Source organism: Rhodnius prolixus, unplaced genomic scaffold (genome assembly GCF_049639745.1).
Source record: "Rhodnius prolixus isolate KJV_2025 unplaced genomic scaffold, Rpr scaffold_16, whole genome shotgun sequence".
NCBI lineage: Eukaryota > Metazoa > Arthropoda > Insecta > Hemiptera > Reduviidae > Rhodnius > Rhodnius prolixus.
The window spans coordinates 463919-488634 of NW_027411616.1; the positions used below are offsets into that span (position 1 = coordinate 463919).

General features: G+C 32.3%; 1 protein-coding gene across 50 annotated transcripts in view; it reads left to right on the forward strand.

The window, feature by feature from the left end:
* bt (projectin protein bent) overlaps window positions 1-24716 on the forward strand; it is a 227451-nt gene that overhangs the window by 44352 nt on the left and 158383 nt on the right. For 4 of the 50 annotated variants that reach the window (XM_074134324.1, XM_074134274.1, XM_074134273.1 and 1 more), the window contains 42 exons: window positions 394-654; window positions 962-1000; window positions 2083-2115; window positions 3024-3071; window positions 5887-5934; window positions 6013-6060; window positions 6317-6364; window positions 6441-6488; window positions 6572-6616; window positions 6700-6744; window positions 6834-6881; window positions 7154-7201; window positions 7282-7329; window positions 7421-7468; window positions 7554-7601; window positions 7679-7726; window positions 7809-7856; window positions 7939-7986; window positions 8636-8683; window positions 8768-8815; window positions 8908-8964; window positions 10473-10520; window positions 10598-10645; window positions 10722-10769; window positions 10846-10893; window positions 10970-11017; window positions 11094-11141; window positions 11219-11266; window positions 11344-11391; window positions 11469-11516; window positions 11594-11641; window positions 11719-11766; window positions 11844-11891; window positions 11969-12016; window positions 13606-13653; window positions 13740-13787; window positions 14584-14631; window positions 15132-15257; window positions 15659-15694; window positions 16814-16855; window positions 16939-17121; window positions 20340-20384. In XM_074134324.1, coding sequence (XP_073990425.1) covers window positions 394-654; window positions 962-1000; window positions 2083-2115; window positions 3024-3071; window positions 5887-5934; window positions 6013-6060; window positions 6317-6364; window positions 6441-6488; window positions 6572-6616; window positions 6700-6744; window positions 6834-6881; window positions 7154-7201; window positions 7282-7329; window positions 7421-7468; window positions 7554-7601; window positions 7679-7726; window positions 7809-7856; window positions 7939-7986; window positions 8636-8683; window positions 8768-8815; window positions 8908-8964; window positions 10473-10520; window positions 10598-10645; window positions 10722-10769; window positions 10846-10893; window positions 10970-11017; window positions 11094-11141; window positions 11219-11266; window positions 11344-11391; window positions 11469-11516; window positions 11594-11641; window positions 11719-11766; window positions 11844-11891; window positions 11969-12016; window positions 13606-13653; window positions 13740-13787; window positions 14584-14631; window positions 15132-15257; window positions 15659-15694; window positions 16814-16855; window positions 16939-17121; window positions 20340-20384 — 2400 coding nt within the window. The remainder of the gene's footprint in view (window positions 1-393; window positions 655-961; window positions 1001-2082; window positions 2116-3023; window positions 3072-5886; window positions 5935-6012; window positions 6061-6316; window positions 6365-6440; window positions 6489-6571; window positions 6617-6699; window positions 6745-6833; window positions 6882-7153; window positions 7202-7281; window positions 7330-7420; window positions 7469-7553; window positions 7602-7678; window positions 7727-7808; window positions 7857-7938; window positions 7987-8635; window positions 8684-8767; window positions 8816-8907; window positions 8965-10472; window positions 10521-10597; window positions 10646-10721; window positions 10770-10845; window positions 10894-10969; window positions 11018-11093; window positions 11142-11218; window positions 11267-11343; window positions 11392-11468; window positions 11517-11593; window positions 11642-11718; window positions 11767-11843; window positions 11892-11968; window positions 12017-13605; window positions 13654-13739; window positions 13788-14583; window positions 14632-15131; window positions 15258-15658; window positions 15695-16813; window positions 16856-16938; window positions 17122-20339; window positions 20385-24716) is intronic. The other 46 variants (XM_074134285.1, XM_074134278.1, XM_074134283.1 and 43 more) reach the window with 46 other exon arrangements.

The following is a 24716-nucleotide window of genomic DNA, read 5'->3' on the forward strand; positions in this document are numbered from 1 at the left end:
CATTGACCAACACCATTTTTTCTTAAAATAATGATACATGGGCTTGCTTAAGGTTATGTCAATGCCATTTTTTTTTTAATGGTCTTGCGCCGTTTCCAACCGAGTGAGGACGTAACATTTCTGGGCTGCCATAACATGTTAAACTTTCTACTAAGATGCCATGTCTATTTAAAATAATATAAAAATTGAGTAATTTTTTCTTCAGACACGAAGCCAAATAGATATAACATATTATGTTATATCTATTAATGAATAACTCACATACAATCATCTACAGAATAATTAAAAACAAAAATGTTTTTTAAAAAAATGTATAAATAAATCAACACAATTATACATATTCATTTCATTTCTTAACTTGATATTAGAATAAATTGCACTTCTTGCTCTCAGGAAGAAGAAAAAGTTATAAAGGTTGAGCAGAAAGTGGAGAAAGTAGAAAAAAAGGTGGAACAAAAAGAGGAAAAGAAAGTGGAACAGAAAGTGACAAAGAAGACAGAACAAAAGGTGGAACAGAAGATGGAACAAAAGGTGGAACAAAAGGTGGAACAGAAGATGGAACAAAAGGTGGAACAGAAGATGGAACAAAAGGTGGAACAGAAGATGGAACAAAAGGTGGAACAAAAGGTGGAACAGAAAAAAGAAGTATTACAGGTAAGAAAGAACCAGTTCCACTTCTTCTAGGCTTGTACAATACTTGATTGAGAATAATTGGGAGTTTTTGTTTATTGTTTTAAATTATTAATTTTTTTATTAACTTATAAGACGTTAAATAAATTAATTAAAACATCTTGGTAATCATCAGTTTATATTTTAAGGTAAACATTTCTTTAAATTCAATAAACCGATCAAATTAAAAAGGCCATTATTGTCTTAGATAAGAATCATAAAAAGAAAATAAATGTATTATTTTGCTTCTAAAATTATCTTACCTTATTAACCTGGTTTCATTTCTATTTAGAAAAAAGAAGAAAAGGCTGAGCTCAAAATTAATGCAGAGGTAAGGTTTATTTTTTTGCGCAGAAGTATAAAGTTAATATTTAGTTTTTTCTCTTAATTCTCGACGGCACTATAGTGGGCATAAAGTGTGTTCAGTAAAAATTTCTTATTCGGTACTTCTTTTAATTTAATTCAGTTTTGCATAAATCAGCCTGTGAATATATTACTGATTTAAATGCATTACTGAGATGAATCTAGATTCAAAATACAAATAGATACAAATTAGGGACAGTGATAAGAGTCAGAAAAGAAAGCTACGTATTTCAGCACTTCTGCTGGAGCTGTAAAGGTAGATGTTTTAACCATCACGAGAAAACTTTTAGGTGAATTAGACAGGTCTCTCTAAATCACTAATCGCCACCTGCGAATAGCCCATACAACAATGGCTGCGGTACCAATGAAACATACCTCATCACTCAAGCTCCCAACTTGTGAAAGTGGACTAGTATTTGTGAAATTCTTCTTCAAACGTATAAATACTTTCTATGAATTTTGGAATTATTTCGACAATCCGAGCGATACAGAAAACCAGCTATATCATTCCTAAATAAAAATATTTAAGAAAAATGCCTGTGCCACGGTAAACTATGAGTCCATTATTTATGGAGGTTCCATTCTCGTAAAATTATAATAGAACTCTCCATTTCACATGTTTATTCTATTTTGGTTGAAAAATTCGCTTTCTGGTTAAAAAAAAAACCTACATTATGTCAAACGTTTTGAGTCATTCAATATTCTGACTCTGCCATCTTACAGCCAATACCTAGCACTACATTAAATGTTCCAAATAGGGAGAAGTAGAAAGCATGATGTAGAGTTCTATTTCTTCAAAGATAGCTCCCGACTTTGGAAGGAATAGTTGTCTTACAAAAGCACACTAGTTAAAGAAAGTTACTATGACCCATATTTCGAATATTAACTCCTAACAAAATCATTTTTGAATAGTAAAATAGTAGAATAGGATTATTTTTAGTAATAATTGTACTCGTACTGTCCGTTAGACAATAGTGGTCTGTTACAGACCACTTATTAAAAAAATATAATTGTGTCATCATTTTTATATGTAGTAATTTTTGTTGACAGGAGGGAGTGAAAGTAAGGCGGAAATCTGTAAAGGTCAGTCAATTTCTTTCTTTTTATTTTTAGATTGTTTTTTTAAATTATAAATACTTGGATCATTGTGATAAAACTAGAAAGTGCAAGCTAAGGATAGTTTTACAGCAAAGGACTGCTAACAGAGATATTCCAATGACCATAGTTTGATACCATATGGTAGTACTGTGTTCTTTCTTACTGTTCGTAAGATGTTAAGACGCGTAAGAGAATACAAAAATTGTGGGATGTCTCCAACAATGATAGAATTAATAGATTTCGGTATAATTTATGGTTATAAATAACATGCCAAATCTATTGTTTCATACTGAGACTTGGAACATCTTTTTTGAAAAATATTAAAAACAATAAATGATTAGAACTGACTGAGACCAGAAATTTTAGTTTGAAGTGTTCTTAAAACTCCTACGAGATTTTAACTATAAAAATAATGTCGTTTTGCATATTTTTTCTGCCATAGTAGGAAAAAAAATCAATGAATTTTAAAGAGATTTATTTATAGCTACAGAACAGCACATTGACTAATTTTGTTTAGATTCGTGTGATTTTAAAGAAAAAGAGACTTCTTAAACTATAACATTTTGCCATTCCAAAATTAAGCATGCAAACTTTTATTTTTGATTACATGAAAAACATATGCAAAACATGAACAAGGTAAGTAATCGGGAAGCCCATCACTCAGCGCCATATTTGGGAATGATAATTTGCAATATTTCAGAGATTAAACACATTGAACATTACACAGAGTCGTTCGCTAAGAAAATCAATGGGAAAATATCCTTGAACTCCAGATAAATTAATTTCTGCTTCTAGCAACATCTGAGTAAGAGAAAATTACTCTATTAATTAAACTCAGATATAAACTCTAACTTACTCAATAAATTTGCTAATCACAAAAATACCATTCACAGCAAGAAGAAATCAAACAAGAAAAACCTACTGAAAAGGAACTTCTAAAGGTAAATACCGCGTTCTGAAAAACATTTCACTACATTTTTACTTGTAATACACATGGTTGATATGAATCAAAATGAATATACTAGCGAGATTGAGCATGGGAGAATTTCCTTTAATAAGTTAAAGAAACATATTTACTCAATCTATTTGGAGAGGTTAATTACAAGAATCTCTCTCTCACCCGTCAGTGATTTTTTAAAAAAACATTTTGGTGTATACTTCGGCGCTTGGTAATATTAGATAAAATTCATTTCTTAAGAAGTAAGAACTCGAATGATATTAATTTTTATTTACAAAAGAATGTACAACATAATTATTTTTAACAAGTACTTACATAAGTACTTTTTAAGTACATGTTCGTAGTATAGTACTCAACAGCGGTCTTGTTTTCTGCTCGCACTGAAGCTATGTTCAAGTCTATGTTAACGAAGGGTCAAAATACCGTTGGAGATGATCCTAATTCCAAATTATATGAAAACTTAAAACTCAAATTAGCGTTGTTTTTTTTGTTACTTTTGTGAAATAACAACTTATTGTCCATATAATAGTTAAAGCAAAGAGAGCAAATTTTATGGAAATACCTTAATTTTGTTTCATGGTTCTGTGTAAATGTTCAAAATGCCACATCAAGACATCGTCACCCAGTGTTTGATTATTTGGCAAGTATTTTGGTTCTTTACAGATTGGCGATTGAGGCAGGCATTCTGCGCCACTTTCTCTTAGTTCTATTCACCTGTGATCGAGAAGTTCTTTTACTTGGATTTAATTATATTATATTTGAATTTGTTAAGCATGATTCATTTACTCATATTCTCATTTTTATTCATATCACCTACTATGTTGGTTAGGCAGGAAGTTTCGAGAAAAAATAAAAATTGTGCTTACAATTTAATACGTATTTTAACCATTAAAGCCAGCAGTAGCTCTTTCAACGTTGAAATACTAAATATTGCCTTAGCTAATAATTCAATCAATATATTCACTAATTACAAAATATTCACAGACAGAAATGGACTAAAGGTACATTAGACTAGATTTATTCCAAACATGTTATTTAGACCACGTTAGAAAATAAGAATTCTTGACAGCTGTAAAATCGAATAATTCACTTTTAACTGTTGTAATTATCGCTTGCGATAAAATTGTTTCCGCAGTAACAGTAGAGAATTTCTGAATTAGAGTCGCTCTCAATTTTTTCTCTAACTGAAATACTATCGATACAATCAAGAAGTCACATCAGAGAAACCTGAGACCCTGCACTCAAGAATCCTTGTAAATAAACTCCTTGTATAATATGGGTAAAGTAAAAGGATTAGGTCAGTCAGAGAATGCAAAGCTAGCTAGTGGAAGCCCTTCGTTATTCCAACTGGCTTTTCTTATTCTTTCTCATGCAAGCAGCCTCTCATCCTTCCTGTGATAGGCAATGTTATCTGTAAAGAGGGAACATTTTTCCGGAGTTCAGATAGCGGTTCAGAAGTATTGGCGTATCCATATTTTGACCAAGATATGCAATTTACAATTTACTTTTTGCAAACTACATTTAACACGTGCCTCAACAGTTGATTAATTGAACCTGTTCACGTAATTTAAATGCCCCGTTCTTTCCCTTACTCCCCTCCAAAAAATCTTTCTGGTTTCTTTCTGCATTCTAAACTTGGTACAGTGGAAGTACAAATGGAAAACTGAATTAAATAAGAGAAAATGGAATACCCTTCCACATTTTCGACAGATCTTCTGTTACATTTGTATTGAGGTAAATTAAAGACTAACTGGGACGGGTGTTGGTTTAGTGATTTAAAAACGTGACTTTGTAATTGGGATATCAACAGTTCGGATCCCGCGTATAGCTACTTTTTATTTGTTCGAAAAAGTATTAATAGTAACTATTGCTCATTGTTTTTGGTAACTGATTCATTAATCCAAAAGGAAGATATATTTTGCCAATTTCAGTCATTATTTTTTTATTATTGCCAAACTTTCCTTTTTTTTTATTAATAATTATAAAATAATAGCATAAGGTTTTTTTTCCCCGAACAAATTTTATACAAATTTATATACATTTTAACTCTACTGTAAAATATGTTTCACAGCCCTTAAGATAACTTAGTTTCTAGGTCGAAAGCTTGGCAAAAATAAAAAAATAATGACTGTAATTGGCATTATTCTTCTTCTTTTTTTTTCTGCTTAATCGTAAAGTATGCGCTTCCGACCCCAGAAGTTGAGTTCGAAGCGAAAAAGATGTGCTAGGCTACAAGGGAGAACTTACTTCTAGCAGAACATAGTCGCCAAAATTTCCTTCTCCCCACACGGTTGTCCGCACGTGCCACTAGTCTGTAAGACATGTATAAGTGGTAGGTGAATAATGTTTTGGTGTATGTGACGCAGCTAAACCACACCAGGGAGGCGGAAGGCAGTAAGAAATATTCCCTTCACCTCTCTTATCACTCTGTCAAAAAAACCTTTAGCAAGGAGTTCTTGCAGCGTCTCGCTTATAGAAAACACATAAGAAACTGCCTACTTAATTCTTTAAGGAAGGCAAATAATATATATTACCTCCAACACTCACAATTGTTACTAATTACCCCAAATTGCATGAAATAGGATGACAATCTACAGGTACTAAAGACAAGCCACTTTATCCATTCGAACATTACGCCACGCTTACCGCCATATTTTCACTAACATAATTAAATGTACTTGGCTGAGGTAAAAAACTCAAATACTTTTGTATTATACATTAATATTAATTGGAAATATTAATTAAATAATTAAATAAATTAAATAAATTAAATAACAATTACCAAATACCATTCACAGAAAGAAGAATTTACACCAGTAAAATGTAAAGAAAAGGAAACTTTGAAGGTAAACATATATTTGGTTTTCACAAGTTTGCAGACAAATTTGATCAACAAATTCTCTAATTACTAACACCATTCACAGAAACAAGAAGTAACACCCGAGAAACCCAATGATAAGGAACATTTGAAGGTAAAATCAGTTTATTCATCATTTTATCGAATAATTCCTCTCTACCGCCTATGCGGTGTGAGGAAATAATTGATTTACATATATCAATGTTATATTGGCGAGAAGTTAGATAACATCTAGACGCTATTTCACAAAAAAATATATACATCTCTATGGGTAAATCGTATGTAAAATTTAGAGTAACAATTTCAATAAAAATACCAGATATTTTTTAACTGACTCATTACACTTATTAATTACAAGGCAATATTCACAGAATGAAGAATTCACTTCAGAGAAACCTGAAGAGAAGGTCCCATTTAAGGTAACATATCCTCGCGATATTCATTTTTATACATAGCCTACTTATGCGCTACAATAATTCAAAACATCATTCGCAGAAAGAAGAATTCGCGCGAGAAAATTCAGAAGAAAAAGAAACTTTGAAGGTACACTTTAATGTAGTATTCACTTACACTAAATCTGGTACACATTCTCTAAATTTTTATTTATTACCCAATGCCATTTACAGAAACAAGTCATACCAGAAAAACATAAAGAAAATGAAGCTCTGAAGGTAAAGCCCAATTGATATCAATTTTCCCTATTCATATACATATTCTCATTTACTAAATATTCACTAATGACGAAATTTCACAGACACAAGAGGACACAGAAAATCTAAAAGACAAGGAACCTTTTAAGGTAACCATCTACAAGAAATTTATTATAATGTGTATACTGTTATCTGCACTTTCAATACATTTTCACAACTTAGCAAATCCTATTCTCAGAATCAAGAGGCCATACCAGAAAAACCTAAAGACAAAGAACCTATGAAGGTAAATACCCCCCAAAAATTAATTTTTACAGTTTTTTGCCACTACAGTTCTGCAATAAAGATTTCGTCCGTCATAGGATGCTTGTTTTCTCATTCTCACCGGATTCAGATTTTATCCATCAGAAATTTAATCAGGATCGTGCGAAGAAAACAAGTTGGTTTTGCACACGATAAATGTTGAAAATTCTTATGGATGAAATCATTGATATTTTAAAGCGTTGTTCATCCAACCATGTTATCAGAATGTTTCAATTTTTTTTAATACCTTCACAGAAACAAGAAGACGCGATTGAGAAACCTAAAGACACAGAACCCTGGAAGGTACTCTACAACTTGATATACTTTTTCTCCAATATATTAAACTTATTAGATTAATTAATTAATAATAAAACTATTAACAGAAACAAGAAATCACGCTAGAGAAACCTAAAGACAAGGAACCTTTGAAGGTACACTACAACTTGGTTTCATTTTTCACTATACTCACAGTTACGCATTTATTCACTACATTTTCATTAATGGCCAAATGTCATTCCGCAGAAACAAGAAGGTTCGCCGCGGTCACCAAGTAACAAGGAATCTTCAAAGGTATCTCTCTATTTGGGTCATTTTCTCTATATCCACCGATACAAGATTCATAACATTTTCATTAATTCATACATGTCATTTACAGAAACAGGAGGTCACATCAGAAATTCTCAAAGACAAGGTGCCTTTGAAGGTAAACAATTACAAAACAATCCTTTTTCAAAATTTGACATTCAATAGTTTACATTAATTGCCAATTACCATTCACAGAAAGATGAAGTCTTAACAGAGAAATCTAAAGACAACGAAACTTTGAAGGTATAAATTCACGTATCAATTTTCACTACATTCACGGGTACACATCCACTTCATATCTCTAATTAGTACAAATTATTCACAGAAACGAGAGATCACTCCAGAGGAACAAGATGTGAAGGAATTTTTGAAGGTACAACCTCACTAGATAACCACTTTCTCCATATTTATGTATACAGTCGGTACATACTCATGATTATCATATACATTTACAGAAACGAGATATATCACCAGAAAAATCAAAAAACAAGCAACCTTTAGAGGTAAACATCTAAAAGCAATTATTTTCAATTCACTTATTTCATTATTCAGCTACTTTTGCAATAGGTTTGCACAAATTATCAAAAAATACATCCACAGAAAGAAGTGTTTACACAAGAGAAACCTAAAGATAAGGAAACTTTAAACGTACTCCCTCATTATATACTTGTTTTTCATACATTGATACCTATACATTCACCACACATTCACTAATTTCGAAATAATATTCACAGAAACGAGAAACCTCTCCAGAGAAATAAAAATTCGAGGTACCTTTGAAGGTATACTCACAGTATATTATACTATTAGTATATTACTCTCAGTATATTATTCATTTTCACTAAACACACGGCAGTGACATTTTGTGATGTTTAAAGTTGGTCATTGAGGTTCAAAAAATTCGTTTACAGTATAAAAAATATTCTCTTTAAAAGTAAAAAATTGGGTTTGGGAAATACAATAATTAAAAACAAAAGTATTTTTCATAATTCGGTTAACGTCGTAATGTTCGCATCTTTCATAAATAATCAGAATCCAGCTTCTGATTTTATGTTTATTAATCAGGTGAAAACCAGACATTCTTTCCTTCCATATTTTCATATGCACATATTCACTAATTACCACATTTCACTAATTACAAATTTCTCTCAGAATCATGAGCTCTCACCAGAGAAACAACAAGACAAGGAACCGTGGAAGGTACACAACAATCTGTATTTCATTTTCCTTACATTTAGAGATTAAAATTATTACATTTATACTAATTGCCAAATACCTTCCCAGATACAAGAAGTCACAGCAGAGAAATCAAAAGATAACGATCCTCTTAAGGTACTTGACTAGGATATTGATTCCTATATCTATTGATATGGATTCCTACATCCACTGCTACAAATTCAATAATTACTAACTATCATTCACAGAAACAAGAAGTCACACCAGAAAAGTCAGAAAAATTCAAAAACAAGGAACCATTAAAGGTACATACATATTCATTTTCCTAACATTCACAGGTTATCATATACCCTTGTTTGACTTCGTTTACTTTTTTGTATACTTTCGACTCTTGCGTTTATGTAAGAATTTCTGCTGTTTTCCATTGTGTCCGTTGATAGGTAGTTCGCAATCATCATAGAACCCACGTTATGTTACTTGTTATAGCGGCCTTGTCTCCTTGTTATATCTTCAGCTACTTCCTCAGTTAGTTCCATCTTTCTTCCGTGGATTACTGCCTTCTACATTTACTTAACTTTAGTTTCTGTTTGTTCCTCTTGGGTTGAAATGGCTTGCGTTGGATTCTCTGTTTCAGTTTAATATCAACTAGAAGTTATAGAGTTCTCGCTAGGACTACTAAATGATCTATTGCAACTACGATGGTGACTTATGATGAGAAAATGGTTTAATGAGTTTGCTTGATCTAAAGAGCTCCAAATTTGGTTGAGAATGTCCTTGTAAAGGAAGATTGTGCTCGCCCCTACTATTGACTTTGATACTCCGAAATCATTAACCTTTCGCAATTGTCATTTGTAATTGCAAGCTTTATACCAAATACCATTTGTTCCATAGAAACTTAAAGACAGCAAACTGTTACTTTCCAACTCCATTACAGGGAAGAGATTAGCTAAGTGGTTAGTGTATTGGACTCTCTCGCAAAGATCCCGGTTCGAGACCTGCTAGCACTTAGAGGTTCTCTTCATAGGAGATCCGGTCGTTTGCTCAATGTCCGGTGGTGAACAGGGTCGTCTTTAACGTGAGAACCTTGTTGTGAAACCGGCAGTGCACTGAAAAAGGCTCTGAGCAAAATAACCTCATATGTTAACGCGGCTTTATTAACACCGTAGAAATTTCAAAGACCGTTAAAGCCACTCACACATCGACAAATTCATTACATATAAACTTATCACAATACTAAACATCACTAATAGCAAAATGTATTGAGTCGGACTCAAATACGGTGACTGAAATCTCAATTTGAATCACTGAATGTTATTACCCATTTTGTAAATAAAATGTACATTTCTAAACAATTTCTTTTTTGAATTGGTAAACTTTTTCACTCCTACCATTGTTTATAAAAGCAATTATTATTTTTGGGAAGGCATTGGTTCAGTGGTTAGTTAATTGGATTCCAACGCAGAAATCCCGGGTTGTTGCTGGATCTTAGGTATTCTCTTCCTAGGGGCTTCTTAAAGCTCACTGTCCGGAGATTGGCAGTGTTGTCTAACGAGAGAGGTGAAAACAAATGAGCTCCGGAAGCGAATGACCTCAGAAGTTGCGCCTTAAATTAGAAAAAATTATTACTTTGATCGAATATTAAAGTTATCCACTGTATATAAAGTAAATGCCAAATCCTATTCACAGAAAGAAGGGGTTACCCCAAAGAAACTTAAAGGAAACAGTTTTTTGAGAGCACACATATTCACATTCCCATTCCCAGATTCTCATTCAATATACACATACACTAATTATGAAATTACACCATTCACAGATACAAAGCATCACTCCAGAGAAAAAGAAAGATAAGGAACCTCCACAGGTAAACCTCCTCTGATATTCACTTCCCTCACTATCGCATTTACACATACACTAATTATGAAATTACACCATTCACAGATACAAAGCATCACTCCAGAGAAAAAGAAAGATAAGGAACCTCCACAGGTAAACCTCCACTGATATTCACTTCCCTCACTATCGCATTTACACATACACTAATTATGAAATACACCATTCACAGATACAAAGCATCACTCCAGAGAAAAAGAAAGATAAGGAACCACCACAGGTAAACCTCCACTGATATTCACTTCCCTCACTATCGCATTTACACATACACTAATTATGAAATACACCATTCACAGATACAAAGCATCACTCCAGAGAAAAAGAAAGATAAGGAACCACCACAGGTAAACCTCCACTGATATTCACTTCCCTCACTATCGCATTTACACATACACTAATTATGAAATACACCATTCACAGATACAAAGCATCACTCCAGAGAAAAAGAAAGATAAGGAACCACCACAGGTAAACCTCCACTGATATTCACTTCCCTCACTATCGCATTTACACATACACTAATTATGAAATACACCATTCACAGATACAAAGCATCACTCCAGAGAAAAAGAAAGATAAGGAACCTCCACAGGTAAACCTCCACTGATATTCACTTCCCTCACTATCGTATTTACACATACACTAATTATGAAATTACACCATTCACAGATACAAAGCATCACTCCAGAGAAAAAGAAAGATAAGGAACCTCCACAGGTAAACCTCCACTGATATTCACTTCCCTCACTATCGCATTTACACATACACTAATTATGAAATTACACCATTCACAGATACAAAGCATCACTCCAGAGAAAAAGAAAGATAAGGAACCTCCACAGGTAAACCTCCACTGATATTCACTTCCCTCACTATCGCATTTACACATACACTAATTATGAAATTACACCATTCACAGATACAAAGCATCACTCCAGAGAAAAAGAAAGATAAGGAACCACCACAGGTAAACCTCCACTGATATTCACTTCCCTCACTATCGTATTTACACTTACACTAATTATGAAATTACACCATTCACAGATACAAAGCATTACTCCAGAGAAAAAGAAAGATAAGGAACCTCCACAGGTAAACCTCCACTGATATTCACTTCCCTCACTATCGCATTTACACATGCACTAATTATGAAATTACACCATTCACAGATACAAAGCATCACTCCAGAGAAAAAGAAAGATAAGGAACCACCACAGGTAAACCTCCACTGATATTCACTTCCCTCACTATCGCATTTACACATACACTAATTATGAAATTACACCATTCACAGATACAAAGCATCACTCTAGAGAAAAAGAAAGATAAGGAACCACCACAGGTAAACCTCCACTGATATTCACTTCCCTCACTATCGCATTTACACATACACTAATTATGAAATTACACCATTCACAGATACAAAGCATCACTCTAGAGAAAAAGAAAGATAAGGAACCACCACAGGTAAATCTCCACTTGAATTAAATTGTCTTTACATTTGTAGGTACTTCTACCTGGCTTACTAACTGATTAAAATTAGTTATTAGTTTCCTACGTAATCACAGATACAGTTTCCACACATATTCTTTGGCAGCTAGTGCTTAGACGGTTGCACAACTTTCTATCAATTCATCATTTTATCTTTCCATCTCTATTTAAAAATTGTTTTTTCTACATAACAATGAAATATTATTATCATCATTAAGAATAATTTAGATAATCTACTTTACTAAAAAGCACTGTAAATCTGAACTTTGGATTGTACAGGTAGTACTTAGTAATGTAACTTATGAACTAAAAGCAACCGGCGTGCCCGGTTTCCGGTTAAGATTTCTTAATAATGAAAATTATAATTGCCTTCAAGAAATTCCATTAAGTTTCTTCATTGTTCGGTTGAGAGAGATTCAAGTGAATTAACTTTGAATTGAAAATGCAAAATAATTCTTTTCAACGTTTAAAAATTAAATTTTATTTTATCAGAAGGTGATTAAAAAATTTACTAGCAAAAAAGACAGAGATATTCTCTTCAATAGAGAAAGAATCGAAAACATTTTTTAGAGCATTTAAGTACCCACCACCTTAATAACATGTTTAAATTTTTATTAATAATTTTTTTTTATTTTGTTTCTTGAAAGAAAACTCCGGAGCTTGCGCTCATCCCTAACCGTAGACAATACTTAAATTATTTTCCTTCTAGCGAGTGGGAAATAGGTCTTTAAACAAAATAAACAAATAACAAAAAATGCAGAGCATAAAACGAAGAAAAATCACAACCTTTGCAATTTAAAATTTCTTTAGTTTGATCTAAGTTCAAGCAATATACAGTTTCCTAGTGAAACTTAAATATTGCAAAAATATTAGAAATTTCATGTGTAAGCCGTGTATGTTCCATCTATTCTGGTATAAGTCCACTTTTTACAAAACTACTCACAGAAACAAGGGGTAAAACATAAGGATTTTAAAGACAAGAAAACTGTAAAGTTACCCTAAATTTTTCGCTCAAATGAACATTATATTTGATATATTGAACATAGTAAGTAAATTTTATTGCATGTTCACTACATAGAACATTAAAACCACATATCATTTATAGAAAGATCACGCCATTTAATTTTAAAGATAAGGAAACTTTAAAGGTAATCAGACCCTTGACAACATTAATATCCTACATTTCATTACAAAGCGTAATGACAATTAAGAATTACCATAATTAGAGTACTTATGGCACTTATTTATCAACTTCGATGTCACTGCTCAATTTCAGTCACACCCCTAAATACTGTTCACTACATTTTCACTAATCCAGCTAAATTCCATACTCTGAAAGTCAAGATCAAACCAGAGAAATCTCTAAAGATCTTTAAAGTTAACTCACCATAAAATATGTCTTACATTACATTCGGCAAACTTAATGTTAACAAACTTAATTCCGAAATATATGAGCTTGTACTATTATCGTCTTATTACCGGCTGTAGTGTTCTGTTTTGTATTATCTGTAAACATACAACACAAGTTATACTTTTAGAGTTTAACTAATAAATACCATTCACAGAAAGAAGAAATCACAACAGAGAAACATAAAGACCAGGAACCTTTGAAGGTAACATTTTAAACAATATTCATTATCAATGTATAAGCCGCCTAAATGATAACACATTTTCACCAATTATCAAATACTATTCACAGAAACAAGAAGTCATACAAGAGAAACCTAAGGAAAAGGAATCTATAAAGGTATCCAACATATGTATTAATATACATTCTTCAATGTAGTGGAAGCTATGTATTCCTAGTTATCTAATCTCATTAACAAAAACTTACAGTTTAAAAAGTTAGGTATAAGAGTTGATTAAATGATTACTACAATAGTTAAATCAATAATTAAGAGTTGATGGTTTGAAAAGATACACAAAAACTACCAAAATTTAACCTTCTAACTCTCGTTAACTAATACCACTAGAATATTGAAATGTATACCAGCTATAGAGCTAACTTTTCTCTACAATTCGGTAAAGAATTCATGGAAATCTTATAAATACCAAAGGAGATAAAAAGGTTTGAAATTTGAACGAATTTGCAAAACTCTAAAATTTAATCTTCTATATCTCATTAACTATTATCAATAAAACATTGGTTAAATTTTAGAGGTTTGCAAATCGTTCCACTCGTCGACGAGTGTGGCAGAAGAGCCGAATGTTTGGTCTTAGAATTGATGGGAGCTCTCTTTCAGCTGTTACTATGGTAACCAAAACTGCTAATGGTTTATTTCACTGCCATTGAACCCCAGTATGTAAACATCCGTTTTTATTTAAGTGTTTTTGAAGAAAAAGTAGCCGAGAAAATGATATAAAAAGGAGTCTGGGAGTGATTTCGATTTTCTTTTTAATATAAAACCAAAACATTGATGGGAATAATAAATATAAAATTTCTTAATTTTATAACAAATATAAAATTTCCTTAATATAATGACAATTCATAATTATATATAAACATCTGATAAACACACTAACAGTTTTATTTACTTGCTCAGAAGGAAGAAAAAACACCGGAAAAACCTAAGGACAAGAAACCGTTTAAGGTAAATAATAAAAGATGCTAAGTTAAGTTTGTTACTTACTAGCTTAGTTTTTTTTATTGCTCTTATTATTTTAGTTTAGCTGTTTTAATTAGTCTTGTATTACTATGAATGGACAAATACAATTCATACTCTTGACAATTTTAAATGAAACTTCCAATATTTTTGCATATCCTCAATTTCAGAGTTTTCTTCATCTATAAATATCAATTATCAATTTTGTTTCGCTTGCTCTCACCCTGTTACAACTGGCGGTGGTAAGGTTCCACAACAATGAACCATAGCACGCGATTGGTCTGATGACTGCTTCTTACAGTTTACTTTTGGTTGATTTAAAAACAATATTAAATAATTACTAAAATAATTATACGTATTGTTAGCCGGAATAATTCTTGTTTTCTTCCCTTTCACATAACCCTTAATATTTGTTAAGGAGCAGCGTTAGCTGATCAAAGCTCCGATCCTTCTCACAAGAATAATGGATTCATTACTTTTTTGCATAGAGAGAAGAGAAAGTGGAGCAAAAATTACAAAAAATTGAACTTAAGCCCGTTGCGAAGAAGGATGATAAAGGGGATAAGAAAGGAGATAAAGTTGAACTTAAGCCCGTTGAAAAGAAATTGTCTAAGGTAATTATAGAACTGAAATATTTTACATATTAAAAGCAGGAAATAAAAGGTAAAATACAAGAAAGAAACACCGTTCAGGCTTTTATTACGTGTAGATTTCTACTTTTTCTGTCCCTGTCACTTGCTTTTCTGGTCACTGCTAAAATAAACATAAAGGGTAGCCTTCATTTAGAAAATAGAAGGTAAAATACAAGAGGAAATCACGGAATGGGCGTCCAGTACGTCTAGATTTCTACTTTTTCTGTTTCTTTCACCTGAATTAATGGCCAGAGCTATTACAAAACTAATGGATAGCCTTTATTTGCAAGGCATGGTTTCCCTGAACTGATCTTGATTATCTTGGATAGCCTCGTGCTATCCAGTATCTACTGCTTACTAATGTACTTTACCAAATGTTTCAGAAAGAAGAAAAAGAAAAGGTTAAAGAGGAGACTAAGGTAAGCCAACAAACATTCCTTGATAGAACTCTGTTCTTAAACCATTGTACTGACATTATATGAGTTTACATTAGAAGTACATATGTAAAGTTGGGAGTCCTCTGTTGTAATATTTTTCATAACTACAAATTGTTTATAAGAAAAATTAACGCCTCTAAAGACAAGAGAGAATATCTCCAGAAACTTGTACATTAAAGTAAATGAAAAAACATTGATATTATAATCATTTCGACCTATACACAAGTAAATTTATGTATACGTTCTATTGAAGTATATAACATAATTACAATGAATAATATGTATGCACGCCTTAATTGAAGATCTGATACTACTATACTAAATATTGTATAACATTAAAGTACATTAGGCACACTGAATTTAACTTGAAAAAAAAAAAAATGTGCTAATATCTCACAACAGGATTAGATTCGTTTTGTTTAGCAGAGGGTGTCAAGCAAGAAGGACCTAAAATATCTGTTGGGCTCCCTCAAGTCACAGAGTTTCTTCACCGATTGTAGCCTCTTTCTGGTTGTAGTGGGTGCGCTAAATCCAGCAGCAGCACACATCAACTAACTCGGCAGTCCTGTGAATATTCAGTAATTTGGAGCCGTGTCAGTGTGAATGTTCTTTGTATTGCTAGGCTGGGATAGCTGCAAGATTCCTTAAGAAGTGGCTAGTTTACTTTCCTCTAAGAGTTGTCTTAGGAAGATGGCAATTTGCGTATTTTCGACTTAGTGTTTTCACTGAAAGTACCCGTCTTTAAGTCTCTTAAGTAAGAAAAGATTGTTTTAGCAAACTGACCTCTTTCTCTTGGTTCAACATGACTCAAAAACGAAATAACTCAGAAATTTCGAATTTTTTATTTGGTTTAGCTGTTATTTCGCATTTTTTCAAAAACAGTAGACTTTATCGAAATAAAAGTTATTCGTAGAGAGTGTTCGACACTCAAAAAGTAGATTCTTTTTTAGGAATTCAAGAGAAAACGGTTTTAAAATTTGAAAACTGCTTCCTAAACAAATGATTTGGCGATGAAATAGTGTTTTGACACTACTTTAACATAATATTTAGGAAAAATTAGGAATGCAACTTAATGAATTTTATATTTTTTCATAATTACAGGTGGAAGAAGCTATGGAATTTTCATCTGTTGAAACTCCTAAGGTAAAGCATTAAATCTGCATTTTGTATTAGATAATTCAGACTGTTTGATAAACTTATAAGATTACGATTATGTGACTGTTTAGATCAAAGTACCATCTATAAAAGCGCCAGAAGCACCCAAAATAGAAGTGATTCGTGAAAAAACACCTACTGGTGACTCACGCAAAAGTTCGCTGATTCCGGGCTCAGGACCTCCATCTCGTAGAGGTTCTCTTATTCCTCCAGAAGAGAAAGGACGCCGCCCCTCACTCATCATATCTGACGAGGTTTCTAATTTAATAATTTTTCGTATTTCTTTAATTAGAAACTTTGTCCTTAGTTAAAAGAGAATAACAATTTGTATTAGTTAATGCGATTTGTATCAGTTATCTAGATTTTTTTTTTTTGGTTCTAGTTAGATAGAGATTTTTGTTGTTAGTTAGTCGGGAGAGTAAAGTATTATTTTATTTTTTATTTTCACTTTTTGTTATTTTTTGTTTAATAAAAAATTTAACACACAGAAAATATTCACTTAAAACAGCAAGTTTACACAATTTTCAATTGATTTATATACACATCGTATTTCTGTTGATTATTTTAATGTTCAATTTAATGGACTCTTCTAAAATACCTCCCTAATATAGTGATGAAAAATTTATTTTTTATTATGTTTTTTCCCTTCTTCATTAAATGCACCGATGGATAAAAAACGATTTCTTCTAAAAGAATGATTATATTTAGAACCCAAGGTAACACTGTAATTATTTCATTGAAATCTCATTTTCTTGGTCATTGATGATCTTCGTCTGTGCTCAAAAATTGCTAGGACCGTTACTTGAACTTTTGGTTTCACACATATTGCGTTTCAAAACTGGCGATTCCGAATGCAAAAAAAAAAAAAACAAATTTTACACAAGGTGTTCAACGCGGCGTTTAGAGGACATAGTCCGAAATAATTTGGCTACCCGAAAGTTACGGTTTTCCTTGTAGCTAGATGAAAAGAATTTCAAAGTAATGGCATATTCCCAAACAAGGCTGAGAGTTATTATGGAATAATGATATCTATATAACAGCTAGTAATAACAGCTAAGAGTTACTACTTTAAAGTAACACTTAAAAAATACCATTTTAAGTTCTTAATTTTGCATCTTACAAAGTATACAGTGTTACCAAATGGGATCCCATTTTTTGAAACACACATAATTTTTACATTTTTGATAGGCATAAAATGAATTTTCTCACTTCTACATTACAGATGATTTTTTGATGTTCTTTAAACATATTTACACCAAAAGGAATGAAATAGATTTTTGTTAGGAGCTAACACATAAATCTTCTTTTAACAAACATATTCACTTTTAGCCAACAAACTAATTTGTTCAAGATGGGTTGTTCTTGATTTAAAATTCTGGCGGTGGTTTTAGAAGAAGAGTAAGTTTTAATTTAAAATAAGTCCTTTATTAATTTTGCATTGTTTATTTAATATTCATTTACGAGTACTGTCTGCGGCTCTCTACAATCTTGTATGAAATGTTGGGGTCGCTTGTGATTGTCCTCTAACAGCTGAACATCAAAAGCTCATCTTAATAGTGGATACAGGGCCATGCTAATATTGAAAATTATTTAAAAAGTAAGTTCGAGGCGGTTGAAAAGGATTTATTCTTTTAATATAAATAACTGTTTTTTTTTATTTTGAGTTTGAAATTACTTGCTATCTTAAGGCGGAACAAGCTAAGATAGAATTTAATGCGCTTCGAGTTTAATTTCTTCTGAAGGTATCATTTATTTCTTTGATGTCTTGAAATAGTTGTATTTGGTTCCCTGCAAGAGCTACATTTAAAAACTACAGCAAGTGTAGAGCGGGGCGGAAAGTTAAATGAAGGCGAAATCTTTTGCACCAAACAGATTAATTTACCTCTGATGGTTGTATGAACGTCCGGAACCGGTCAGGGTTACAGTAAGCATGCGCAGTACAACGGCGGGTAGACTCAACGATATTAACTTTTTTTATAAGTAAGAATAGCTAAAATTGCGAGTACTCATTTACACTCACGTTTTTATATTTGTTTACATAAAATGTACGTAATGCGAATAAAATGTACTAATGGGAAACAATTAATAGCATGAGTTAGTTGTCTAGTGAAATACAAGTAGATATCCAGAAGTCTTTGGGTTAATGTCGGCTCAGCCCTTTTGGTGATTATCCGGTTTAGGAGACGATGGGATATAGCTATAAGTTATTGCAAAATTTGAGATGCAGTCGTAGACAAATGGAAACTTCAAGTGGGAAATTTTGGTAGGTTTGGAGACGTAAAATAAAACACCGATGAGTAGAACCACAAAATGCTGGATAAGAACAAAGTCGGTAGTTATTTTAATTTTATAATTATTTAATGCTCTAAATAAACTATTCTATTAAAATATACTTAAATATGTGCTTTTTAAAGGTAAAATTCAGTCTAATATCTCGCTTATAATAAAGAAATAGATTACACTAATAAATACTTTCTTGGGTAACATCATTCATTGCTTTCACCATTGCTCGTGCTTCTATATTTCCGATTTAGTTTATCAATCTTGAGATTTGTTCTACTTATAATATTTCTTTAAAACCTTAGAGTAACCCGGTGTCTGAAATCAGAAGACAAATTTTTTGCACCATCATGAAGAACAAATGACAGAAATGAATGAAAATCCAAAACATTTTGGCAATCGAAATACTATTAGTTGGCATCCCTGTAAAAAAAAACCTCTTGCAGCATTTTGTTTTCTCTTGCTCTACTAATGAGAAGTATTGTAGTCCTGTTTCCTTTTTTTCAAACATCAGTGTCAGGTATTGCAGTCCTTAATAGCCCTACTAACGCAGTTAGTGTTAAAGGAGAGAAAAGAAATCCATCAGCTTTTTATTTTTTCATTTAATTGTTTGCTCTTTTGTTTACTTATTTTAAGCGTTAATTACGTTAAAAAGGACTCAGGGGATTCCCTAATACATCAGAGTAATATTAATATTATTGTAGTACGTCTTAAACGCGATGTTCATTATTTTATGAAAAAAATAATTAGAAAAGTGGTACATCTAAATCGGCACAAAGATTTAAATATCTAAGACTTCTAATCAGCGTCAAAATAAAAAGTGACACCTATAAATAGAAAATTATTTTACTTCACGGCACTTAAAACTCAATTCTTATCTCTTAATGCCATTTAAAGAGCAGGATAAATTCCTGATTACAAATCATTCACCCACTAACTTTTTGCTCAAACTCGACATTTGAAATGGCTTATTAATTCCAGTAGAAAGTAATTAAAAACTTTATAAATAAAAAAAAAATAGTATATCTTTTTGTAGAATCTCTAAGGTGTAGCTAGCTACCTTTTCAACCACCTTGACCTTACATCTATTTTAGGAGAATATCTTCCATCCAATAAAAAGAAACGTCTCTCATTTGATTAAAAAACAAAGCATTAAAAAAGAAGAAAATATTAGTTGACTTATTCATTTTAGGAAAATAGAAAATTGCGACCCGGAGAGATGGTCGACGAGAAGAAGGTGAGGCCAAACCATTTAGGTTCACACAATTTCACCAGTCTTTTCATTATTTTGTTTTTGTTAATAATTTTTTTTAATAATTTTGATTTGTTTAGCTGCTATCAAATCGTTCTGAAGCTCTCTTTTAATACAATAATTTGTAACGATCGTCGAAGGTTTAATTTAATCTTATTTTCCTTTTTAATTTTCTCAGTTGCACGTTTGCTTATCACTTGTATTTGTCCAAAAAATAGTTTTTTTAAGTGGCAAATGTGATGTCCAAAATTCAAAAAATGTGGCGTCTGAATTTCGTGTCCCTGTTTAGCTTGATCCCTAATTTTTTCAATATAAAAACATTTTTTTTAATAAACCTTAATCCCAAATTTACACACTTTTTTTGTTTAATATATTTTTTCCACAGGTTGGAAAACTGCGGCCTGGTGAGGTATTTGATCCTAAGGTGAGAAATATAATAAAAAAACAGAGTATTTATCACACACTAAAAGGATGTGATAAAAATTGGAAAAAAGCAAAACTTTTGAAATGAACTGTTGCTTTATTTGGGTTGCACCGATTCCTTTTTTTGGAAATAATAAAGATTTTTCGTATTAACAAACACATTCATCACGTTGTGTTATTTATATACATTCGGGGCAAAAAAAAAGGAACACCTTAGTTGTTTGAGATAACCTCTAATTTTTTTTGTTTTTTTGTAACCACTCACACGAGCTCTAGGATTATTATTAGGGAAACATTTAATTTTTGAAGGTGAAAATTAAGACGGTAATGGAGAACTATTTACATTAGTTAAGCTAACATGACAAAACTACGATGAGTTTTTTAACCAAGATTAGTTTCCTAAGCTTGTGTATTTGGAAGTAGACAGCAGTGGTACGTTAATAACAGGATTGTAAAATCCTGGTACTAAAGATTGCGGTACCTAAAGGGAGAAGGACTTTTAAACCAAGTTCCCGAATAGGCGGCGTTAGAGCAAGAAGCGAGGTTTAAGATTCAAACTGCAGCGAAATAATCCCGATTTCTTGGCAAGAACCATGAAATTCGAGAACTTTCTGTACGAATAAGATTAATTCCAGCTGCGTTCTTGATTAGGATATCTGTCAGTATCCTAATTTTTTCATTCAACACCGATGCATGAGGTGCTCAATTGGATAGAGCTATTCAAAAAACAATTGTGAAGAGTCCTTTTCTCTTTATCAAATGAATTTCCTTATCGTTACTACAATCGCCAAACTCGCCAGATAAGGGTCTAAAGAAAGCCACCAAGGTTTTTGCCTTCGGCATTTTTCCTCCAGATTCTCTTTTTAAGGCGGGCAATTCAAATAAGTAATGTGTTCCATTTTTTGTTTTTTGTTTTGTTTTGCTCCTGAATGTATTTATTTTTTTATTTTTTGCATTTTGATTGTTTATTCTAATTGCACTTATTTTTTTTATTTTAGAATACTTATTTTTGTAAATGACAATTTTAGGATCTCTCTCTCTCTTTCTAAAGTCGACCGTTCCCGGAAGTGAAGTAAAAGTGGTGTGTATAAGGCGAGTGGTGTGGTGTCGGATGTTTAAACTCACAACTCCACTATTACGTTCATGTTGTCTAAAGTAATGCAGATATTGCTTTCTCGGTAGGCCGTAAAATTTTCTAGTAGAGGGGTTGCTGAAATCAAATTAAACTGTTGTGATTGCAAACATTTGAAAATTAGATTTTTAAAATAAAATCCGTTCCTTATTTTTACCAAATGTTCTAATATCTTTTCAGTGCAATATGCATTTAACGAAGTCATGTTTATACATGATTGAATGCATAATGAATGTATGATACATTAACTATTATATAGTAGTAGTAGTAATAAAGTTTATTTAAATGAAAAAAAAATAAAAAAAAATACAAGATACAATATTTTTGAAACAGAACAAAATACTTTAATCGGCATGGTTTCTACCGTCTGCCGGAGTTTGAAACATAAATACACAATTAGGAAAACAAAGTTATTATTAATAGTTTTATATAAATAGAAACATTTTAAATGCAGAAATGACTAAGAAAAACGAGGAAAAGAGTGAAAATACATGAATTTTCAAAAGTTCTTTAATTTTCATGAATGTACAAAAGCTCCTCTCAGATGACTACAAAATCAAGAAACAGGCTCATTGAATAATTTACCTCTAAACTTCCAAGATTCAGTTGCGAAATGGATGAAGTTGAGGCAAATCTATACCATTCATCACGTTTAAAAATCTTTCTAGAGGGAGATATCTTTCTCCAAAAACTTCCAAACGAATAGGTGACAGGGCAGGGCAGGTAGCAACAAAGTGGAAAGTATCCTCCTTCTCCTCAAGATTACATAGAGGGCATTCTACACCAGACTGTTGCTGGTCATTGGGCTTATAATTAAGTTTCATCAGTTCTCCTCCCAGTTTGAGAGCCCAACGAACAGAAGATAAACTATTGAGAGTGTCTACCTTCTCACTGAGTAAATTAGCACATCTCACGTCATGATCTAATAATTTATAAATTGTAAATCTATGAGTGGAGCTTGCTCTTTCTTTAAATTTATTTTTTTTTGCGTTCACCCTCACTTGGTCTACCAAGCTCCCAATCTGAGAACTGAGGGTGGCGCCATCAGTTGTGCTAAAATTGATTGACACTTCATATTTACCAGCCAAATCCCTCCATCTACCAGCCCAGGAGATACCCTCTTTTATAACTTCTTCAGCAACTATCCGGAGATATCTATGAAGATCCATACTCAAAACTTTTCCTATGTACCGGGCATGAAGTTCAAAGGTATGTACAAAAAGAGGATTTAGTCCCGTCTCCAAGTGTAACATAGACGAAGGAGTATAATTAGGAAGCTGGAACAACTTCCTAACAAAGAACCAAAGAACCCTTTCAACATACCTGTGCGCCATAACAAAGAATGGACCGCGAAACAGCATTAAAAAACCTGTAGCTTTGAGCTTCTATTTACTAGAGAGAATTTATTAGAGGGTCACTGATCAATCTTTTCCACACAACCGTTCAAAGCCAATTTAGAAGAGGCTACTTTATTCTGCAAGTGGGGCTGTAGCGATAATTGTGAAGTAAATGTTACCCCCAAATACTAGTACTGGTTAACAGTATCTATTTTCCGTGATATGTAAAACCACTTTTCATTTGATCTAAGGCGACCGCCATTTCGGAATATCATGATTTTGGATTTTTCCAAATTAACCTCAAGACTCCATTTCTCACAGTACTGTTCCAACTTCCATATATTACGCTGTAGGCCCTGAGGATTTTTAGCGATCAAGTCCAAATCGTCCGCGTAAAGTAGGGCTTTGATGAATTCATTTCACACATTTACACCAAACTCAAATTCATCTAGAATATCGTTAATATATAACGAAAACAATAGTGGACTTAGGACACACCCTTGCCTCACGCCACTTTGCACTCCAAACGACTCGGATTTTCCGCCAGGTGTCCAGATAGAAGAGACAGATCCAGAGTAGATATTCCGCAGCACGTTTACAAATCTCCTACAAAGCTCTTATAGCACTCAGTAGTTCGTCACTGGTCGCCATACTGCTGATCACTGTCACAGGTTTTTCCACACTAGATTTTTTCCCTGGTTGTGCACAAATAGACTCTGGAGAACTTCTACTTCTCTTTAAAGAAGACTTCGATGTAGGAGTAGAAATATCAGAAACGGAACTCCGCTTAAAAAACTTATCTATTTTCTGTGACATTAATTGTACATATACAATTTAGTTACCAAAAAGCGGTAAATTTCCAGTTAAATTAAACATCAGTTTCTCAGTTAAATTTAATGCTGCCAATTCTTCCTTTTCCAAAACAATTTTCAAGTAATAAAAATAATTCAATGTCTTTATTGTAAACATTCAAGTGTAAATAAACATAGAAAGCATGAGCGTTTATTTGTAAAGATCTATTGTTCACTTCTATTTATTTTCAAAAACTTACCATTTATTTATCTTCAAGTATAATCCCCACCCTAAATACTCCGCTCTCCTCTGCGTCTGGTCTTCAATGCTGCGCTCCAGTGGATAAATCTAGTAATATAGTTAATTTTTCAATCGCAATTTTCTCAAAAACTGCTCGATAACTTTTTTAAAATTTCCACACAATATTCCTAGTTAATTAAAGAAACGCACTCCAAAATTCACAACATAAAACGTTTCATTAGAAAAAGTTGGACACGATGTTACTCCAACTAAGAACTGAATCAATTTCCCATTAACTATTAGATATTATTTATATTTTTGTTTTAAATTGTAATTTCACGTTATTTCTTGAATATGATTTTTATCCTTTGTATTGTGTTATAAACCAAAAAC